This window comes from Macrobrachium nipponense, chromosome 1 (assembly GCF_015104395.2).
Source record: "Macrobrachium nipponense isolate FS-2020 chromosome 1, ASM1510439v2, whole genome shotgun sequence".
NCBI lineage: Eukaryota > Metazoa > Arthropoda > Malacostraca > Decapoda > Palaemonidae > Macrobrachium > Macrobrachium nipponense.
Genome location: NC_087200.1, coordinates 59222064 through 59238003, shown reverse-complemented (window position 1 = coordinate 59238003; position 15940 = coordinate 59222064). Strand labels below are relative to the sequence as shown.

The following is a 15940-nucleotide window of genomic DNA, read 5'->3' as shown; positions in this document are numbered from 1 at the left end:
CTAAGGACGCCACGGACAGCAGCGCCCCTAGCGGTCATCCTTAATCTATGAACATCTTGCCTGCAGGGGGGGGAAAAGCAAGACAGGGTGGGTGTTTTCATAGGGCGCCACGAGCCAATCACCAAGAAATAGATTTTTCCTACGTCAAAATCCCTTTTCTGGGCTCAGCTCGTGTCGGCCTATGAAAGAGTACCAGAGAAACAGGCAAGATGGGAAAAAGGGACAAATGAAAAACAGTAGTAAAAAGAGATATATAATAAGTGAATCAGGTATACAGAATACAAATAAGTACTTAAAGCTAACTTATGCTAACAATGGCATAAAAAAGAGAGCCAACAACAAAAGTACTTAAAACTAACTTATAATAAACATAGTAGTATACAATAATGTAATGTAAGTTAACAAAACAGATTCACTTAAGCAAAGTATTTACATAATATACAAAACACATTGTGTCATACCCTAGCATAAAAAATAAGGGTAGGGACACTGAAGTATCTTATAAGTACAAAGTGTGGATGTCCCTAGCAAAAAATAAGGGACAATCCCACTAATATGATCTCAGCGGCTAAGGCTAGAGTATCTGAGTAGCATGGCGATAGGGTGAGGCATGTTAGACGAGGTAGGTAGGAAGGAGATCTGGATCTATACTATGACTACTATACAGTATCAGGAGAAACAATGTTTCCCGCTGCTACTGCAGAAAATTTTAAAGATTCCAAGGACTTTAGATAGTGACGTTTAAAGACTGTCGGAGGTTTCCATCCAGTATACTTTTTAAGATCCTCGAAGTTCATATGTTGAAAGTAGTTAATTGAGGTGGCTACTCCCCTGATGTCATGTGCCTTTGGGAATGAATCAGGATTGGCTTGTTTAATGAAGTAAAGGATCTGTTGTCTAATACCTTTTATCTGATAAAGTACCACCTTTTTCTCTCATGAAGAGAGAACCTGAGGATCTTGAGGATGTCGAGATAGAAAGGCTCTTAAAGTTGATACTGGGCAGAGAGAAGGGTCTTGCGGAAGTGGGATGACTTTCCAAGGAGCCCACCTTGCAAGAGGGTCCTCATTTTTAGCTAATAAGCTACGATCCGGAGCAAGCAGGACTTCTCCTGAGGGGAGGAATTCTACATGACCCGCATCTCTGGATAGAGCCGACAGTTCTGAAATTCTAGCTCCTGAGGCTAGGCTTAATAAGAATAACGTCTTTCTGAGGAGCATTATGAATGTGCACGACGAGTTGTCAGTATCTGATGCTAGTTTGAGGACGTCATTTAAGAACCATGAGACTGCAGTAGGCCTTTGAGAAGGTCTAAGTCTAGCACAGGCTTTAGGGATAGACGTAAAGTAAGATTCAGTCAGATCTATCTGAAACCCAACTGAAAGATCTTCTTCAAAGCCGATTTATGCGTAGTAATAGTGCTAGCTGCTAAACCTTTTTCAAACAAGGATCTGAAAAAGGATATAGCTAAGTTAACTGTCATGGTTGTAGTGTTTGATTCTTTCAGGAAGGATGCTAATTTTTAACAGCAGAGTCATATTGTCTAATAGTTGACTCTCTCTTATCTGACTCTAGGAAGAGGATGTTTTGTGGATCAATGTTAGCATCTTTGTTAGCCGCAAACTTCATGAAGTCCATAAAGTAGGGTCTGAAGAATTCCTGAGGAAGCGAACACAGTCCTCATTTGTACTGCCTGTGACAGCCTGGGGATTGGGAATCCGTTGAGGTCGGAGACCCAATTCCAGAAGCAGAGGATACCAGTTGCTTTTGGGTCCAGTCTGGTGCAACCAGCGCTACCAGTCCCTTGAAAGTCCTCAGCTTGCTCAAGACTTTCAATAGAAGATTCACTGGAGGAAAAACATAAATTTTTCTCCACTGACTCCAATCTAGCGACAGGGCGTCCGTGGCATAAGCCAGAGGGTCCAGGTTGGGGGCCACATAGCAAGGGAGCTTGTGGTTTGCTTGTGAAGCGAAGAGATCTACTTGGAGACCTGGGACTCTCCGGCATATCCACTGGAATGACCTGTCGTCTAGGACCATTCTGATTCCAGAAGGGACCGACCGGGACAAAGCGTAAATGCTATCACATTTCTTACCCCCGCCAGGTGAGTGGCGGACAGATGCCATTTGTGTTTGTCTGCTAGGGCAAAGATGGCTATCATGACATGGTTTCACATGTTTGGATTTTGGACCCTCCTCTGTTGATGCAATGAACTACCACTGCACTGTCCAAAACTAGTCTTAGATGAGACTTTTTCAGGGAAAGAAGTCTCTTCAGGGTAAGAAATACTGCCATAGCTTCCAAAACGTTATGTGGAGCTGGCGGAACTGAGCTGACCAAGTCCCCTGAACTTGTTTGAATTGAGAATATCCCCCCCAACCGGACAGGGAGGCATCCGTGTGAATGGTTAATACCGGAAGGGGATATTGGAGGGGTACCAGTTTGGCCAGGTTCTTCACTTTTGTCCATGGACGGAGTTGATTGCGAAGGATCTGTGGAATTACTGACAACTTGTCTCGAGATTTGGCGTTTGCTCTCGATCGCCAAACTCGGTTTATATCCTTCAGCCTTGCTTTTAGGAGGATGTCTGTCAAGGAGGCAAACTGAAGAGAACTAGGATTCTTTCTTGGCTTCTCCTTGATGTTTGTTTGCATTTGAGAAATTGTTTCACAGCTTTGGCTATTTCTTTGCGTTTGACCACTGGAATTGACAGATTGTGGGAAGACAAATCCCATTGGATTCCTAGCCACTGAAAACGAGACTCTGGAGTAAGTCTGGATTTCGTTTTGTTTATCTGGAACCCAGATGTTCCCAGAAATTGAACTACCTTTTCCGTGGCTTTGAGACATTCCTCGATTGTTGGTGCCCAGATCAACCAATCGTCGAGGTATGCTGCTACCATTATCCCCTGAGTTCTCAATTGTTGAACTACCACTTCTGCTATTTTTGTGAATACCCTGGGGGCTAACATTCAGACCGAAGGGCATCACTTTGAATGAGAATTTCTGATTTCCTAGTCTGAACCCTAGGAATGGGCGGAAGTGCCTGGCTGTAGGGATATGATAGTATGCGTCTGTAAGATCGATGGAGCATGTGACGGCTCCACGAGGAAGTAAGGTCCTTACTTGCGAAATGGTAAGCATTTTGAACTTGTCGCAACGGATGAAAGAGTTTAGCCTTGACAAGTCTAAGATTACCCTTCTTTTTGTTGAGCCTTTCTTTGGCACGCTGAATAAGCGACCTTGAAATTTTAAATACTTGACTCTCGCAATAGCTCCTTTCTGAAGGAGTTCGCTCGCATAATCTGTCAATTCCTTTGACGGTCCTGATAAAATGATCTGATTGGAGGGGGATCTTTGATCCAACTCCAACCCAATCCCTTGGACACTATGCTCTGTGCCCAATTGCTGAACCCCCACCTGTGACGGAAGAGGAACAATCTCCCTCCTACCTGGGGAGGCCTCATTGTTGTTGGGCGGGTTGACCTCCACGCCCTCCTCTGAACTGCCTACCCCTTGTCGCTCTACTTGAGCCACGCTGGCGAAAGTGGCCTCGCGCTCTGCTACCTCTCGCCTGCCCGAAAAGGGAGGGTAAGCCTGACTTCATAAACAGGGTTGAAGGCCGGCGAGAGTGCGTAAGAGGTCGAGGGTTGCGACTGAGGAGACACAAGGAGGATGGGTTGGGTCTGTTTTGAAGTTGCAGGCTGTCCCTGTTGGGTAACTGGGACGGCCTGAACGAATTGCTGCTGCTGCTGACGTTTCTGGTAAGGCTGGAATCTTCTACCAGCCTTCTTTGGTTTCTTACCAGCAGCGGGGGCGGATTCTTGTTTCCTCTTAGAGGAGATACCCCATCTAGCTCTGAGGCTCTGGTTGAGCCTAGCAGCCTCATGGTGTACCTCATTCACCGCGGACTCTGGGAAGAGGTCCGCCCCCCACATGCTGGAAGCCAGAGCCTATTAGGTTCGTGCCTAATAGTGCATCCTGCAGAACGTGCTTTCGACAGTTCCTCCTAGCTAGGAAGAAGTCGAAAGCATCCGTCTGAACCGTTTGAAGCTGAGACTTGGCCAGAATCTTAAATAAAGGTTCTGTGCCATACGATAAAGCAGCCATCTCAGTAATGATTAGAGAATTGAGGGATCTCCCAAACCTAGTTCGAGCGTCGAACTCTGCCTGAATCAAGGTATCAGGCAGCCTCGGAAGCTTTTCACCAAACTGGTCCATTGCACAGTCCGGTTTGAGCTTACCAAGCGTTGAAAGTGGAAGGCAAGTTCTCCCACAATTCCCCGAAAGCTGGGAAGAGCGGAGAAGTAGACTCCGCTTCCCTCAGTTGTGGCATGGGCTCATCCTTGAGGACTGCCTGAAGAGTCGCTTCCACTATTTTGGTAGCGAACGGAAGAGAAGCCTCCTCCTCCGTCGCAAAAATAGTAAAAGGACTCTTGAAAGCCTGGAGCTTGGTGTTGGTACACTCCCAGTCCTCAAGGCAGTGAACCCATTCCCGCTGAGCGTGCTCTCTACTATAAAGCACATGCTCTCTGGTGATCTTGTCTTCCCTAGTGAGCGCCGCTGCGGTCAGCCTAGCATACCCAATGAAAGGCTGCGTCAATCCCGGAGGATAAAACTCGAAGTCCTCAATCCTTCGAGTTCCACACTCCGGGACAGAGATCATACCGTCCTTGAATGGAGCGTAAGCGGCTACTCTCCATGGGTTATCCATGGAGAAGGCTGGTAGCGACTCATAAGGAGGTAGCTGGGGAATACCAGCACTTGCTACTGGGGAGACTGGGTAAGGAACCTGAGCAAGCCCAGCTACTCGGTCCTCATTCTCTCTAACTCTGTTAGAGAGATCTTGGATGGACTGGCCCGACTGACTCAAAGTGTTCGACAGTTGCACGAACATCTGTTCGAACTTGGTTCCGAGGGCGGAGACCTGAGCCGACCATCTCTCCTACCTGTTGCATCACCACTGCTGAGAAGGCAGTGGGATTCAAAGGTGCTCGTCCCGCTACTCCAACCGGCGTTGCCGGAGTGGATGCGGTGGAGGCCGGAGAAGGCATTGGCTCAGCAGGAGCGCGAGCCTTCTCCTTAGAAGCCTTGCTTCTAGAGCTCTTGGAGTGTGAGGAGCTCGGCTTAGCCTTCACCGCCGTCAGCATAGGAAGTCGAAGACTTCTTAGCTGAAGAAGACGACGACGACTTTTTAGAAGTCGTCTTAACGAGGGTCTTCGGTTCTCTCTGTCCCTTCACCTTTGGGGGTACAGAGAGAGCGGGGGAGCGGGCAGGGATCTCAGATCCCGAAAATCCTTGGAAAGAGGCAGTAGAAGAAGGGACAGGAGAAGATCCAGGAGCGCCCAAGGAAAGACCTTGGGCACCCGACACACCTACCTCAACTAACAAATCCTCTGCACCTACCGCCATAGGCTCAATATTAAGGTCCAGGGTTGCGACATCTGGGACCGTCTCCTGCGTGGCCACGGCCCCTAACGACTGCTGCACCTCTTGCTGGATAGAAGCGATGAGAGGGGCTGCAGAGATGGGGTCAAACATATCCTGTTGACTTGCCGCCAGATCTGAATGGCCAGCTTCTTGTCTAGGATGTATGGCTGGCCCTTGGCGGCGTTCTTGCCGAAGCCGCCCACCCAAGCCTTCAGGGTTGCTAGGGCGACTTCCCTCACACCGGCAGCCTGAAAGAGAAGGCGAAATGAAGCTTCTAGTGCCGGGGACGGGGTTAACAAGCTTATAACTAAGTGTTGTTAGTAATACGATAAAGAAGTCTACAATCGACTTACCCCCCCACCAGCTGACTGACAAGGTCGTAACAGATGGAGCAGGCTTCCGGGTGCCAGACGATCATGGCGTTGTGATTCGTGGCACATGAGGCGTGAGTCCTGCACTCATTGTGGGCGCATGGGTCGTACAAGGTCGCATTGCACCCTAGGACCTGACAGTTGGTAGCCTGTAAGTGGAAAGATACATAAGTATCAGGAGAACACTTACAGCCTAACAATTGCTCCGCTGCATGCCGGAGCGGTAAAGTTAGATTAAACCAGAGCCCCGCCATAATACGTGTGGTAACAAGAAGGTTGGCGTTTGTCTCCGGCTACGCCGGAGACAAGAGAAAAAATCCAACCAGGTGTGGTGGTGAGGTATGAAACCACGACGGAGAACGACGATGGTATACACAGTCTATAATACTAAAATTCATCGTAAAAATTAGGGTATATCCTTAAAATAACATTAAAATAATCATCGAACTTTCCTCCCCCGTCTACTAAGAGTGCCCGGGTAAGAAGCAAGCTCTCCTCCGGTAGCGGGGGAAAAAAGGGAAGGATATAGTAGGCAAGCAATAGACCACGAGAAGTGACCACCCCGCCCGCTAGCGGAGCCAGACGAACTATAACCAAAGGTGCCCCGGCTGCGGCGGAAGGCTCCGTTCGTTATAGTGGGGAAGGGTGGGACTGAACAACTGGGAGGGGGTTCCCCGGCGTAACGCGGCGGGAGAGAGAGAGGGGGGGGGTGGCCTACTCCTCCCTGTCTCAACAACTACCCGCTCGGAGACCCGGTACCCGAAACAAGTGGTCGCCCTAAACCCCAGCTGGGAAGAACCCCTGGCCTCCTCAGAGAAGGAGGGAGGAAGGCTACTGAGGTTGTCATAGCAACCAAGGGGTCCCCCAGACCCCTCCCTATACCTGTAGGGAGGGAAGGGGAAGGGTAGGTGCGGTGGAACACGTGGCCGCCAGTGGCCTAAGCCGCGATAGTAACACAACCGTGGGAGGGCCACGTGAACCAGGCTGTACCAATACATGGGACATGCACCTAGGCTAGCCTAACACCCTAAAAAGAACTAAAATTACATCATAACAGGTGGAAAAGACACTTTTAGTAAAAGAAAAAGAAGCCCAGGAGGAGGCAAACTGTTCCAAGGAACAGGAGACTACTCGGAGCCAGCGATAGCCGATGAAGAGCAAGAGCTGGGATGCTGGGCCAGAATACAGAATAGCCCTAAATACCAAACTAAGAGAATGGTAAACGGGCTAACCTAGCTAAAAATACGATGTAAAAACGATGAACGTGATATAGTAAGCCCATAAGTACAAGAAGTCCCAGTATGGAAGACCGGGAATTCTAGACATGAGGCAGCATGGCGCCGCCACTAGACGACCGGGAAACCGTATATGACCTATTAGAAGGAAAATACTGGTTCCTGGAAGACTAAAATACAGTAAAATACTACTTATGAGGCACTTAACTTAGCCGATGCGATGGCAGCACGTTCCATGGTTAAGAAGAGGAGATGAATCCAAAAGATTAGCACACGTGAAAAAATGCGTCCAACGCGTACTGCTAAATATTAAGGATGACCGCTAGGGGCGCTGCTGTCCGTGGCGTCCTTAGTAGTAGTAGTAGCGGCCGCATCACCCGTTAGTATCAGCTCTCTCTAGTGGGGATTTTGGATTGGAAGGTCTAAATGGTGAATGACTCGTGGTAGTGATCCCACTCGCCCCTATTCTCATACCGACACTTCTTTTATAGAGTGAGCGAGTCAGTTTTACTGACATTTTCTTAATTTTGTTTTTCTCTGGTAAGATTTAGATTAATTTTGCCTAGAAAGAATGATATTAAGGATCCTTTCATAGGCCGACACGAGCTGAGCCCAGAAAAGTAGTTTATAATTATCAGGAAATGTCCATAAATTTTATCTTAAAATGTTTGCAGTTTTGTATGATGAAGCCAGGCAAATCTGGTATTGCAGGAATGTGACCATTACAGTATTTTACTTCAGATTAAAATGCCAAGTGAAATTAAGAGAACAGAAAGAATATCAATGTAGCAAAGATAAGACATAGGAATAATATTTAATGAATAGATGTTTAGTAGCTAGAGATAAAGTATAGCTGTATCAACTAAGAAAAGGAATGTAGCAATTTTATCCAATGCTTTAGTCTCTACAAACATATGAGCATTAGCATCCAGAATACTGCTGGAAAGACAGTTTCAGTTTTACAGAAGAGTTAATGAATGATCCATGTTACATAACTTTGTTGTATCATGGCTTACTGAAAATACAGTATAATTAAGGAGAGAAAAGTATCTTCAGTCACAAATCATGTAATGTAATTATATCAGTAGTTTTTATATAATATATAGTGTAGTAAAATGTATATTTATACTGCATTTATATATTACAAACAAAGTGAAAGAGGCAAGCATCTCTTCCTAATTGGCAATTTGTATGGAAAGTCTTTCCAGGAAACCTTTTATTATGATGAAACTGCTTTCTATGAAGATGAGGAAGAGGAACCTGATGATGATGATGATGATACCTACTCTGCACGTACTACAACAGCGCGTAAAAGGAAAAAGCCAGCGAAAGTTCCAAAGCCTCCCAAGGTAGTGTTTTTTTGTGATAAATGGCTTTGATACTTTTATTACTTTTCATTTGTTAATTGTTCATTATGTGTTGGTGTTAAGTATATAAAATGTTCTAGAATTCTGTGACTCGAGATGGAAGTACGATGATTGAGATGTACTATTTCAGCATTAGGTTTATTTCTGCCTTTATTATTCGTTTTTGTAATGATCTTTGTAATTTTCTTTAATAGTACAGTACTATAAGCAAGAATATACAATAAGGAAAACTAAATTATAGCCTAATTCTTACAACTTTTGTGGACTTTTAACTAGATTGGTAACATCTTTTACCTGGAAAGACATCACATATCATAGAAAGTAGTTTCAGCTGGCAATGAAAGAGTAACATTTAAGATGGACAATTCTCCTCCAACCAGTGAAATGCTATTCAGTGATGACAACCTAAACATATCAGCATATGTAAGAGAGAGGGACAGGCAAAGGGTCAAGTGAAGGCTATGATAGAAATATGTCAACCTGTAAGCTATTTTCACCTCCAAACTAGAGGTCAAGTTCTTAGAGAATTTAAAACTGACCTTAACAGGGCTCAACAGTGATCCTTGGGAACAATGCTATGTCTTGGGACTACATAAATCTCTTTCTTCACCATCTGTTTTCTTTCCTGTGGAGTTGGTCACCCTGGAGAGATACCCATGTGAATTCCTGTGAGTTCCCAATTGGCAAGAATGGGGATGGGACCTACAGGCGATACTTTACTGCCTGAAGACATGCTATGGTTGGACAGCATTTGCAAGGTCAAGAGATTAGGTCCCTCCCGAACCATAAGAAAAGGTTATGAATCTCCAGACCTGCATACTCTTCAAAAGGCAATGCAGGTCTGGAGGAGCTCACTGACTTAGTCTAATCTACAAATAGAGGTACTAGAGATTGCCAAACTTTATTGACATGTGCCTCATCCCAGTACAGTCTATCAGCATCTTAGTCAACAACTGACAACCACAGTGAGTAACATGAGAATTGTTTTCTCCAGAAGATATTTTTGCTAGTTTCAGTTTGTGGCTAGAGGAGGGAATCGCATTAACAGTTGAGAGATACTTTGTGATAGGAATTTGAGCAGTGCAGATGTTTCAAGAAGGTTAATGACGTAATTTGTTGGAGGTGAGCGCCTTTTGAATTGAAAGCCTTATACCCTGTACAACTGACTTCATCCAAGTTTCAAGCACAGGACAAAGAGATGAAAATAATGATAGAAAAATGCTTAAGAGAAGAGCTAATAGACAGCTCGTTAGAGGATGGCGTTTTGCCATTGGTGTTGATTTTCAGAGTCAACTTTATCAAGCTTTCAGATGGGGTTTGTTACTTCAGTCCATTGGTCCATCTGACTGATAATATCTGATGACATAAAAATGCACATTTCTATGCTCACTTGCTTTTAGACTCCAGAAGTTCCTTCATGTTATATTAACGTGGAATGTGTTCCAATTCAAAGTCCTTTCTGTTGGGTTGGCCACTACCTTATATGTCTTCACCAGAGTTCTAATGCTAATAGTAATTTGGGCACACAGGAAAAATATAAAGTTAAGGAGGTTTTTGAATACTGTTAAGCAGTGGTAACCAGTCTTGACATCCGTCAGCACCAATGTGGAATCTCTTCCAGTCATGCCACAACCCAGGTTTGCAGGTCTACCAATAGAATTCAGATCTAGAGTCTGTTGTGTGGTCTGTATAGCTTGTCTAAAAAATCAACACAGTGAAGCCTTGGTTTGACCAACAGAGAACAAAGTAATATTCCTTTGCCATTGAAGATGTTTGTACAGTCATTGTTCTCCAGCAAGCGTAAGGGGAGTAGCCATAGGTCACATACGCAGGTCATGCGTAGGTGCTTTCAGAATTCCCAGTCAAACTCACAGATGAGGTGACAACAAATCCATGATGATGGTAAGAAGCCAGTAACCTAAGAAGGGAAATAGAACTGGTTTCTCTTGCTTCATAAGCTTTGCTCTTTTTCAGATGCCTCTTCAAAGGGTTGTTGAGCCCTTTTATTAGATTTTCAGGCTGTAGTTCCCATGGAAATGAACCTTTCACATGAATCATATTGAGTGAAAAACAATTTTCCAAGTTGCATATGTGAGGCTGGAAAGTAAGAGAAATGTCCAACAACACAGCCCAAGGTTGCTTATTGTCAAGATAAAGAAGGCAAGAAATTAGAAAGTATATGTCATCTGGCTTTAGAAATTTTTATGTAGCCAAAGAAACATGTATAATGAATATCATTGCAAAGTTTGTGCATTTGAAGTGCACGATGAATCTGGTTGTGGCTTGAAATATTTGATTAATCAATATTTCCAAGACTGTGGTAGTTTGGAAATTTGTAGTGGTCCATTTGTTCACCACCAGGAGCAACAAGAAGCTGACAGTATAATGTTAAACCCTGAATGCATCCATGTTACAGCATGATAATATCAAAGATGCTCAGATAACCCTTCTGAGGTAGACTCATTTCCTCGAGTTTCACCAGAACCTATCACATTTGGAGCCATCACATTGAGATTATCCAGCAATATCTCGGGAACAAAAGTTTTTTAAGAAGAAAGCCAAGGCAGTAGTTTCACTGTAGATTCCACAGTGAGATTGTACTATAGTTACAGTGAAAAATATTATGTAGAAGAGAAGAGTTTATCTTTTTTTCTAAAAAGAAATAGTAAAAGTGTTGAATAGAGTCTCACTTCTCCCTGTTCCAATTTCTTCACAGAAGGTTTGTTAGGAACAATTCATGGTGAATGAAATATCATTGGAAGATATGGGTTTATTTTGGGGTAGCAAGAATGAGGTTGCTTGTGCTGAATGAAGTTCATAGCTGAAACATACAAGGTATTGCAAGGAAAATGTGAGGTATAAAGATTCTTCATTCTTCACATTCAATCTTTGTCAGAAGGCAGCTATCCTGTTACTGCAGCTCCACTAGTTAAAAGTAGGAGGAGTCTAAGAAGGTGGGCAAATTTGTAAATGTAAAACTTAATATTCTCATTGTTTATAAAGATACCATGATTATTATGTAGTAATAATTGATATAATGAAAACATACTACTCTAGCTTTATATAGTATTTTGCATAAGTCATCAGGAGTATTGACATGTTACCTGAAGGCATTTGATAGATCAAACTTGGACTTGATAAAGAATTTGTGAAACCTTCCTATATTAACTACTCAATACCCTGTTTAGCAATACGTAATTTGCTTCCCCCTCATTTCATGAATGAAAAACACAGAACTTCTCTGAAAAACACAGCGTTGCTTATCATTTGACCTTTAGTGCTATTTCCTTATGTATTGTGAGAAATTAATGTCATAATTTAACCATACATTTTATCAAGATAAAATTGGCCTTTTAATGAGAAACTTTGAACAGATGGTACAGTTTTGGCAGAGGAACTTTTCTATAAAATCAATTCATAAACAGAAATAAAAGTACAGTACAGATTATAAATGAACTTGGTGCCAAACCTAATATAGTACTGTGCTCAGTATTTTTATTATATATATATATATATATTATATATCTTATATATCTATATATATATATATATATATATATAGATATATATATATATATATATATATATATATAAAACTATCAACATTAGTATGAAAGGCAAGACACTTCAAAATGAAAGACAAAAGGTTCAGTTTTGAATTTCAGTTACAGTTTAAAATAGAAAATTAAAAATATGTATGTAGTTACATATTACAGTACAGCATAATAGACATTATTAGTATTCCAGAAAAATAAATTAAATGTTTGTATTCCTTTTACAAGCAGTCCCCGGGTTACAGTGGGGGTTCCGTTCTTGGCAGGGCGCTGTAAGCCAAAAATCACCTTAACCTGAATCATCATAATTATAATGAGAATAAATAGCACTTACAGTGCCATAAGCCCAGGTTACAGCACCTTAAAGCAAGTGATGGCACCATAAATCTACTTGCTGTGCTGAAAAATTGTGGGTAACAGCAACATGAGGCAAGTGCTATAAGTCTGGAACGACGTAATCCGAACCTGAGTAACCCGTGGACTGCCTGTAAACTGAATGTCTTGAAAACTTAACATTGATGTAGTAAATACATACTACTTATAATTATACAACAGACATGAGAAAGAAGAAAATTGTTTTTACAAGTTAATCACTTGCTAAAATATAGAATTCACATTATTGTATTTTATACATACTTAGGGAATATGAATATTCTTGACCAATTTTTTTAAGGTGTACCATTTTATGATACAAATTATTTACATCAAACACGTTGCAAATTATTTATATCAAACACATTATATATTCTGTTGACTAGAAATTCAGTCATTTATTCAGTCCATTGAAGGAGCTGGTCTTTGTTATTAATACCAAATTTTATAATACAAAACTGATTCATACTTACAACTCATTAATCATTAAATGCTTGCATTCACATCCTCTATCACCAGACTTAGGCATTTGTCTTACGGTTACAAGTATGGTTGTTTAATGATGCATGCACCACCTGAACCCACTGGTTTGCATCATTCGCCTTCCTTGTATTCCAGGAATTTTGGAAATGACACTGCAAGATTTGTCGTTCTGGAGAAAGAAACCCATTTTATGAATGGTGTGTTTGTATGTAAATACATACTATTAGTTCGTGTTATAAAAACTGAGTTTGTTGTGTTACTACTCTACCAGTAATTCATATGCTTGAATAAAAATCATGGTGACAGGCTAAATTGCTAAATGCCTGAGTGTTTGTCTGTCATAAGACAAGTACCAAGGCTCTGATAACTCATTCATAGGGTTACTCTTAGTGAGGATAATCCACTGAGTAAAGCAAAGTATTTGTAGTTGGTAAATTTCTTAAGATTTTATACATCAGATGACAGTCACCTTCCATATGAGGCTTAGATGCCAGTAACCTTGGAGGAAGTTGTCACAAATGAATGAAAATTAATTTAAAAAAGGGGAGGATTGCCCAAAATCCTCCCTCAAAGATAACACTTAGCGTGTAGCAACTGCAAGTCCCAATAACTGTAAAATTCAACCAACAGTTGTTGAGCCTTCTCCATTTTTGTCTGTATCTCAGACTTGAAAACCTTTTGTGTTTCTTGGAATAATCCTAGGACAAGAAATTATATCGTCAGTTTATTGCAGTAAACATTGATGTTTCTATGTAGTAAATATAGTACACTCAGTCTCACAGTGGGGTGAATAAAAAAGGGTTAAGATTTTGTGATCAATCCTCAAATTTAGTTCAGAAAATGTTTCACCTTCATTAGTTACAACTCTCCATTCAACCACACTCACAATGGCTGACCCTGCCTTCAGCACACAACATGATTGCCCTATGAATCACACTTACCCTAACAAATTATGCACACACTGAATTAAACTTGCTCTAAGAACCATTTGTCCTCATCTTTGTCAATTAGTTTTGCATGTAATCACACCAAACCGTGTATCCCAAATGACTCTCACCCCTGAGCTTAAGGTTACCTTTGTTGCTGCTTTTGTTAAGGTAACTATATAAGCAAAACATCTACATACAACATACTAATAAAAAGCATAATGAGTGCTTATTTTTGTAGTTAGTTATGTTTAGAATGTCTTAAAGAAGGAGATCTTTTTTCTAATTGCTAGTGCACATCATGTCATAACTGTAGTTTCTAGTACCATATCTTTCTATGCTGTATTAGTGTCATCATGGTATGCCATGCACTAATTGCAAACAATAATAATAAATAACAAATGTTCAGACCTCCTTCTAAAACTAGCGAAATACCAGTGGGGAGATCAGTGCTTTCATACAATGCAGATAGAACCCAAGCTACTTATAGCAAAGGATGAACTAGCCCTTCACCCCTTCGCATTGCCAGTGGCAGCTATCTGTTGCAAAGCTTGGATGCACAGACAAAACATACATGTGTTCTTCAATATTGGCTTCTCATTTACTTTTTATAAGTGTACGCATTGATATCCAATTAAAGTATGCCTATTTGTTAATATTGAACCTTGGCACATTGATATGACAGGGCTGCACAGTCAAGCAAGAAATAAATTATTTCCTGTAAATACTGATCACTTGGAGAAAATAATCCATGCCCCTGGATTGTATAGTCTGTCTTGAGACCTAACAGAACTTTCTTGAAGCTAACAGCTGCAGAAAAGTGAAATTCATAGTTGCACCATGAAGTTGTGATCCAGACCTAACCACCAGCAGTGGAATGTGCCTCCTGAAGTGTTTTGATTACTTGTATATCACTTATTGCAATGAGTTGCTTAATGAAAAAATTATCAGAAGGACTTTGACATTTGGAAATCTTAAAGAAGGGAAATGAGCTAGAGCTGATAGATAAAAGACTAGTTTTTGGGACATTAGAGACTATGAAAGCAGACATGTACATATATGAATGATGGTGCTATGGTGAAATATGTTGGTACATATTGTTTATAGTAGTTTTGAATATTCAAATATTTATTTTGATTTTATATGACTACAATTTTTTTTAGGTTTGTGAAGTTTGCATCAATGTTGTGGTAGTTTATTGGTGCTGAAAGAAAATTTTGTTTGTGAAGTTTAGGACTTGAATGTTAACATTAATTACTCTTTTGGATTCAGATTTTTAATCTGAATTTAAAACTCCTATTGATGTTAGAAGTTTGAGAATGGGTTTATCGACTAAATCATTAATGACAGGTGGTTAACTTCTTTTGGAGACCAATTTTTATAATAAGATAAATAAAGTATTTTTTCGTGATAGATAGGAAGTAGACTGACATATGCTGGCAAAGCAAGCCATTTTGCATAGAACTCAAAAATTTATTTGATTTACTTGTTGACAGAAAGGCTAAGAACTTTGCAGCTTTCGTAGGAGATTCTGGTTAGTCTGAAGTGTGTAGATTAAGCCAGCCTTGTTCTGACATGGGTTCTTGACACAAAAACAGCTTACAAATAAATGTGCTCTGCCAGACAGTTGGTAGTAACTTTGAAATTAAATTTGTGATAAACATCATATTTGAGATGAATCTTACCTACTGTTAAAGTTGGCTCATGTCTGCATATATTTATTGATAGGCGAATCAGCATTCAAACAAAAGAAAAAAGATCGATTGGCTGGCCCAGAAGACTGTCTAGGTTCTCCACCAGGTGTGTTCGAATGTTGTAGCTCTAGTCAGACTTCTCCTTGCTGCCATTAGGTGTAGGCAATTGTTGATATTTTGTGGATTTTGGCTGTTTTCTCCTGTCACGGTACTGTAGTTTTAATCTTCCTAGGATGTTTCCACCAGAAGCAAATAATTTAACATCAGGTTATACAGGAATGATAACAGTGGAACCTTTACGTACAAAAGTCCCTACATACGAAAAATCCAGGTTACGAAAGCAAAGACAAAGATTTTTTTGCTTCTGTGTACGAAAATAATTCAGGTTGTAAAAGGGTGTATGTACTGTAAAGTCCGAGATTTGCCTGGGCCACCGAGAACAATTTTATAACTCGCGCGCCGCCAACTCAGTAGACTCGCCACCATCCTCCTGCTCTCCCATTGGTCC

General features: G+C 41.5%; 1 protein-coding gene across 8 annotated transcripts in view; it reads left to right on the top strand.

The window, feature by feature from the left end:
- Window positions 1–15940, top strand: part of LOC135219333 (zinc finger protein DPF3-like) — a 345538-nt gene that overhangs the window by 116537 nt on the left and 213061 nt on the right. For 5 of the 8 annotated variants that reach the window (XM_064256006.1, XM_064256001.1, XM_064256000.1 and 2 more), the window contains one exon: window positions 8236–8385. The exons of the other annotated variants lie outside the window; for them this stretch is intronic. In XM_064256006.1, the coding sequence (XP_064112076.1) occupies window positions 8236–8385 (150 nt within the window). The remainder of the gene's footprint in view (window positions 1–8235; window positions 8386–15940) is intronic. 8 annotated transcript variants of the gene reach the window in all.